General features: G+C 45.4%; 1 protein-coding gene across 1 annotated transcript in view; it reads right to left on the minus strand.

Annotated features, from left to right (window-relative positions):
- The window catches only part of LOC142217287 (uncharacterized), a 97,007-nt gene extending 90,231 nt beyond the window's left edge, over positions 1 to 6,776 (minus strand). Inside the window, 1 exon segment of the mRNA XM_075285480.1 lies at positions 6,350 to 6,776. Within this exon segment, the coding sequence (XP_075141581.1) occupies positions 6,350 to 6,776 (427 nt within the window).
- Between the last annotated feature and the right edge of the window lie 812 nt (positions 6,777 to 7,588).

Genomic DNA, 7,588 nt, shown 5'->3' on the forward strand with positions numbered 1-7,588 from the left:
TTTTTTTTTTTCCTAGAAGTCACCATATTCCTACACCAGTAACTTTTTTGCATTTCTTTGTACAGGGATGGGTGTTTTTGTTTTTTTTTTTCTTGTGGGACCAGGTATGTTTTCTCAGTTCTACCATTTTGGAAAATTGTTATTGCTTTGAGCTGAGAAAAAAAAAAATGGCGGTTTGGCAATTTTGATTCCTTTTTTCCTGCTATGGTATTTACCATAGGGGAAAAATATTTTTATTGATTTGTAGAGAAGGCATTTTCGGACACAGGGATACCTAAGGTGTAGATGTTTTACAGTATTTAAGGGGGGGGGGGCGGTTTGAACTTTTAATATTTCTTGAACCACAGGGGTCGGGTCACTAATGCAATGCATTGCAAAAAAAAAGGCCATTTTATTGCTCAAGCTAGAGGAGGAAGGTGCCATTTTCAGATCATCCACCATTGCAAGCACCAAAAGCAAAAATATGGGTGGCAACAGCAACACTACTAGTGAGCACTATGAGCTGAGTGAGCACAATGTTTCTTAGATGTAGTGGTGGAAGACTTGTCTGTTAATGGAGGCAGTAGTGGCTGTGGGCGTGAAACTGGTAGTTTTGCTTGTCGGGGCACTAGGTGAAAATCTGAAGAGGGAGTTGTGAGGGGATAGAGGATTCGTATTCCCATGATGAGTAAAAAAAGAAAGAAGTTAAAAGGTAATGAAATTTCTAATCAGAACATGATTTTACTGCAGATAGCACTGGCAGGGGTCAGGCTGACATCAGCATAAGGGGGTGAGGTTCATTGAAATAGTAAAGCTGTGTTCACACAGGGAGTTTTGGACCAGACACGTTTCCATCACTATTGGTGTCGGTGGCAGCAGGTGCACATGGTCATCTATCGTATGGGAATTTGTTTTGAATATTACCAAATGAAAAATCAATGACAAGGTGCAAGATCTGCAGAAACAATGCTATGTTTGTTCAGAAAAAACGCAACGTGTTCCCAGTCATCCCACTGGTCTTCAACTTTAAGACATCCTTGGCCAAGTTACTAACATTGCAGTCACCAATGTACCACCGCCTAGTACATCCACCAAGTCTCACCAACTGATGTCAGACACAAAGTCATGATGAAGAATTCCTATTTCTCTATTAATATTGCCATGTGGACCTCTCCTTGGAAATGTTTTTGAGGGAAATGATGCGCAACACAATGGATGAGTGGAGCAGAAATTATAGGCAATAATGATACAGCCTACGGGGTTAATCTTAGTGGCAGTGGCCACATCCGGAAATGCAGCAAAGCCAGGGGCTAATACTGACACTGCCCTGGTAGATCGCCAGATATTTGGTATTCGTATTGTATTATACAGCAAACACCCAACACTAATGCCCACAATCAGTGCCTGCACTGCGATCCGTCACCGTGATATCTGGGAACGTATTGAAGGCTCGCAGGCTTGTTTGGCATTCATTTGTATGACAGGCTACTTTCAAAATATAAAATAAATTTTAAAAATTGAACGATTCAAATCGCCCTCGTTCCCAGTTTCGCCTCTCATAGAAATTTTTTTTTAGTAAAAAGTGATCAATGGAATAGAGATTCCCCAAAATGGTATAACAAAAAAGTACATCTGGCCACACAAAAAGATGCTTTATGCATATGTAAATTATGTTTCGGATGACAGAATATTGAAATTTTAATCCCTTCGCGACCTTTGACGTACTATTACGTCATGGGTCGCATGGGGATGTATGGAGCGAGCTCACACGCTGAGCTCGCTCCATACAGGGCAGATGCCGACTGTATAATACAGCCAGGACCTGCCACTAACAGCAGCGGTCGGTGCCCGAGCCGATCGCTGCTGTTAACCCTTTACACACTGCGGTCAAACGTGACCGCAGTGTGTAAATGGCGCGGGCGGCACGGGCGCCGCCATTTTCCGCCAATCGCCGCCCTCCTGAACGTCACAGGAGGGCGGTGATCGGTTGCTCTGACAGCCGGAAGCCTATTGAAGGCTTCCAGGCTTGTCTCTGCACTAGATCTATTAGACGATGCCAGAGGCATTGTCTAATAGAAGTGCTGCGATTTTCCTATTCACTGTAATACTGTAGTATTGCAGTGAATAGTATGAGCGATCAGACCCCCTAGGTTTCAAGGTACCTAAGGGGTCTGATCATAAATGTAATAGAAGAAAAAAAAGTTTTTAAGTATTAAAAAAATAAAAAAAATATAAAAGTTCAAATCACCCCCCTTTCCCTAGATCAGCTATAAAAGTAATTAAAGAACATTAAACATATACATATTAGGTATCCCCGCGCTCCATAATGCCCAAACTATTAGAATATTAAAACATTTATCCCGTACTGCGAACGGCGTAGCGGCAAAAAAAATAAAAACAGCCAAAAAGCGTTTTTTTCAACACTTTGCCTCCTAGAAAAAATTGAATAAAAAGTGATCAAACCATCAGATCTTTCCCCAAAAGGTATCAATAGAAACGTCATCTTGTTCCACATAAAAAGACACCACAACCAGCTCCATACATGGAAATATGAAAAAGTTACAGGTGTTAGAACATGATGACACAAATTTTTTTTTCTATTTTGCAAAGTTTATCATTTTTTTAAAAGTATCAAAACATTTCAAATACTCTATAAATGTGGTATCACCGTGTTCGTACTGACACGTAGAACACAGGTAACATGTCATTTGTACCAAACAGTGAACGCTGTAAAAATTAAACCCATATGAAAATGGCGCAAATGCATTTTTTCTCCAATTGCACCTCATTCTGAATTTTTTTCCAGCTTCCCAGTACATTGCACAGCATATTGAATGGTGCCATTACAAAGTACAATTTGTCCCGCAAACAATAAGCCATCATGTGACTCTGTGAACTAAAAAAATGAAAAAGTTATGGCTCTTGAGATGTGAGGAGGGAAAAACGAAAATGCGAAACCAAAAAATGGCCTGGTCCTGAAGGGGTTAAGAAAGTTGCAAAGTTTTGGATCTTTTTTTAGCGGTTTACCATATTTTTCGGACTATAAGACGCACTATGGTTTTAGAGGAGGAAAATAGGAAAAAAAACTTTCATTTGATTGCAAGTCCCATAGACTGCCATACAACTGTATTGCAGTCTATGGGAGATGCTCTATATTACTATTGGGGCTGGTCATAGACCAGCCTCAATACTAATATTCCTATGACAAGCCAAGGCTCCCGCGTGGCACAGGAACAGGTCGGCTCCCGCAAGCTCGCCCTCTGGGAGCTGGCCTGCTGCAGTACAGGTACCAGGGACGGCTTCTTAACTTTCTGGGGGAAGGGAGGGGGTTAACAAAGGTAGTAATGAGTGATGGAGGGCATTAGCTGTTAAGGCTTGTGGCCGCTCTTGCAGAGCGATTGCGATAGCCATCAGGTCTCCTGTACAGTGGAGACCTGTACAACACCAGAAGAGGCAAGATATTCGCCTGCTTCGTGGACTTTAAGAAGGCGTTCGACTCAGTATGGCACCCAGGCCTACTCCTAAAACTCCTAGAGAGTGGAATAGGAGGAAGAACGTACGACGTCATCAAGAGCTCCTACACCGGAAACCAGTGCAGTGTGAAGGTGAATGGGAAAAGGACAGCATACTTCCAACAGGCCCGAGGGGTGAGACAAGGCTGTAGCCTGAGCCCAACGCTCTTCAACATCTATATCAATGAACTGGCTACAGCCCTGGAGGCCTCACCAACCCCAGGCCTCACCCTGAACGACCGGGAGGTGAAGTTCCTGCTATACGCCGACGACCTCCTACTCCTGGCCCCCACCGAGAAAGACCTCCAAGAAAGCCTGTCAGTGCTGGAAAAATTCAGCACCACATGGGCCCTACCCATCAACCAGAAGAAGACCAAAGTAATGGTATTTCAGAAGAAGGGCCACAATAAAGCCTCCACCACCCCACAATTCACACTGAACGGCTCCACACTGGAGAAAACCAACAGCTACACCTACCTGGGGCTGGAGCTCAGCCAATCAGGAAGCTTCAAAGCAGCAATAGAAACCCTGAAAGCAAAAGCCTGCAGAACCTTCTACGCCATCAGAAGACAACTGTACCACCTCAAACCACCGGTGAGGGTCTGGCTGAAGATATTTGACGCAGTCATCTCCCCGATCCTTCTCTATGGCAGTGAGGTTTGGGGCCCAGCCACCTACCCAGACCAGTCAAAGTGGGATTCCAGCCCAACAGAGAACTTCCACCTGGAGTTCTGCAAATACCTGCTCCATGTCCATCGCAACACCACCAACATAGCCTGCAGGGCAGAGCTAGGCAGACTCCCCCTATGGCTCACCATACAGAAGAGGGCGCTAGCTTTCCAGGCACACATCCAGGGGAGCAAGCCCAACTCCTACCACCACCAAGCCTGGCTAAGCCACCCGAGCAAACCAGACATTCACCAACCAAACAGCAGCCAACCACCAAACCAAAAACACCAACAGATGATAACCAAGGCCGAGATAAAGGCGACCATGGAGGCAAACAAAGAGCGGTACATTGAAGAATGGAGAAACAAAATAAATAACTCCAAGAAACTCACCGTGTACCAATCCCTACAAAGGGACTACACCATGGCCACCTACCTGGAGAGAATAGGCCACCCCAAGCACAGACAGACCCTGAGCCGATACAGACTGAGCGCCCACAACCTAGAGATAGAGACGGGGCGATACAGACAGACGTACAAGCCACGGGAGAAGAGACTGTGCCAGCACTGTGACCAGGGGGCCCTAGAAGACCAGACCCACTTCCTGCTACACTGCACCAAATACTCAGCTGTGAGGGCCGTCTACTACCAAAGACTCTCTGCCCACATCCCAGACTTCATATCTGCAGACGAGAAGAGGAAACTCTACATCCTACTGGGAGAAGAAGAGGCCACTGTGGAGATCGCTGCCCAATACGTGTCCAGCTGTCACCAAACAAGAGGAAGATGAGACTCCACGGACTGTTATATTTATCCCAATACACCTGCCCCACCCCCACCTCCAACCCCCCCATATAGCAGTCACCAATGAAGAGGAAGATGAGACTCCATGGACTGTTATATTTATCCCAATACACCCGCCCCACCCCACCCCCACCTTCAACCCCACCCCCCCATATAGCGGTCACCAACGAAGGCGGAAGATGAGACTCCATGGACTGTTATAACCCAAACCACCCCCCCATACCCACCACCCACCCAACCCAACTCCCCCCCCCCCCGCCCCCCGCCCACTTTACTAGCTTTGGCAATGCCAAATACCTATTCGGACGTGCCAATAAAGCATTTTTTGATTTGATTTGATTTGAGAGACGATAGCTATGGCAACCGCCAACTGCAGGAGCAGCCGCCATCTTTAAGACCCAGCATCTACCGTATTGAAACGGCAGATGTCCGGAAGGGTCTGGAGTGTAGGGACATGATAATTAAGTACAGGCGCCACAGGCTTTCTTCTAACTTGCCCGCCCCGCCTGTACCACTCCATCTCACTGTCTCCTTTGTCTGCTATTACTGTACCTCCTTTGCTTTGCACTGACAGGACAAACTAGGAAGCAGACAGGAACAGGCGCTGCAGGCTTATGCGCTTGCACCGCCTATACCCTACTTCCTACACTACATTTACACTACGATAAAACGCACCCCCATTTTCCTACCATATTTTGGGGAAAAAAGTGCATCTTATAGTCCGAAAAATACGGTAAGTGTAATTAAAACTGTATAACTTTGGTATCTTTGGAATTGTACTGAAACATAGAATACAGAGGACATGTCATTTTGGATATGCAGCGAGCGCCATATAAACAGGGCTCATAAGAAAGTCACACTAATGCAGCTTTTCTCCAATTCCACCCCATTCTGAATATTTTTCCGGCTTCCCAGCACATTGTACAGAATAATAAATGGTTCCATTATAAAGAACAATTTGTGTCACAAAGATTAAGACCTCACATGGCTCAGAGAACAAAAAATTTATGGTTTGGAAGGGGAAGGGGGATGATGTCAAAAATGAAAATTGGAAAATGCCGCCATCAGGAAGGGGTTAAGCATAGAGAAATGTCGTACAAGTAAATGACATTGTTTATTCTATGCCTTGTCCTCTAATGCCCGGTGTGGGCGAGTGTTCTGGTTAGATGGACCCCTGTACACACACACTTCCCTCACATTATATTCGGCAGGGTACATCCACTATCCAGCCCATCACTCAGCAGACCAGCACACCAGATATCACTGATCAGGAGCCCGGGCACATTTACACAAGGCTGAGGGATTTATAGGCAGGACAAATAGACAAAGATCTGCGACCAGTAACAGATAGGAAAGGCAATGAAAGAAAAGACTTTTGGCTCTCACCATTCTGGAGGTCATCGCTACCAGCGCCTTGTCCTCCTTCCCAAGTGGACTCCTCCAGTGCTCCTTCTGCCTCCTTAAGTCTCGCTCTTTCCTCAGTGTTATTTGCACCCATGCAAGAAGACTGTTCTCTTGGGTCCTGAACACCGGCTTCAGCACCCCCATAATACTGAGGTGACTGTGGATATTGCACATGTGGCCGTTCTAACTGAATGTGTGGCAGGTTCCAGTCCCATTGCTCATCATCTAGTGAGGCCATTGGTCCAAGACAGTCCGTTCCTTCCTCTTCAGCTTGCCCAGTACCTTGTGTTTCCCTTGCCAATATCTCAGCACAGTCCCAAACCCTCCACTTGTCCTCCTCTGTAGTCTCCATTCCAAGCATGGTCACGATCTCCTGGTAGAAGACTTCAGCTGTGCCTGTAGAATTCATCCTGGTCCTCTCTGGTCTTCCCTTCTTGTCTGTCTTGTCTTGCCTGGTGATCCTTGATGTGTCGCCTCCTCTGCAGTAGATCCAGGCTTTCAGGCCTTCCTCTAGCTGATCCCTCTATGGGCGTGCAGGGGTGTGCAAAATAAAGAAGCTGGACAACTTCCTTATTAGCCCGGGATCTCCTGAACCCAAATGTTCAAAGGTCCAAGAAGTCCTCCCCTCCCCCAGCACACTGCAGAGAGTTCTGGCTCTGTCCTGTCTGCCAGGGGGGTTATTTAGTAGCCCCTGCAAAGTCCTTGGTTTTTTATTCTGATTTATCAATTACCTTCAGGTCTTATTCACACAGTCAGTATTTGGTCGGGGATTTGGTGCCAAAACCAGGTATGAGTGTAAACACAGGACAGGGGTAAAGCTTTCCACTATACTTTACCTCTGTGCAGTCTCCACTCCTGGTTTTGGCACACAATCACTGCAATGCAAATCACTGACCATGTGAACAAGGCCTTAGCCAGGGCTAGCCAAATCCCCATCTGACTATATGAAGTAGCCGCCATTGTGGTGCTCAGGATACGGTGGAAAATTTGAAATGAAAATTTATATAAAATCTATTTACATTTCAACCCCATAACAAAAAGCTAAAACTTAAATTATTTTTTTTTAATAAAAGACACCATATTCTGACACCTGTAATTTTTTTTTTTTTTTTTTACACTTCCATGTACAAGGCGTCTATTTTTGCAGGGTCGGATATACTTTTTCGTTATATCATTTTTGGGGAATGTTTATTGCTTTGATCACATTTTATTCAAATTTTT

Source organism: Leptodactylus fuscus, chromosome 8 (genome assembly GCF_031893055.1).
Source record: "Leptodactylus fuscus isolate aLepFus1 chromosome 8, aLepFus1.hap2, whole genome shotgun sequence".
Taxonomy (NCBI): Eukaryota; Metazoa; Chordata; class Amphibia; order Anura; family Leptodactylidae; genus Leptodactylus; species Leptodactylus fuscus.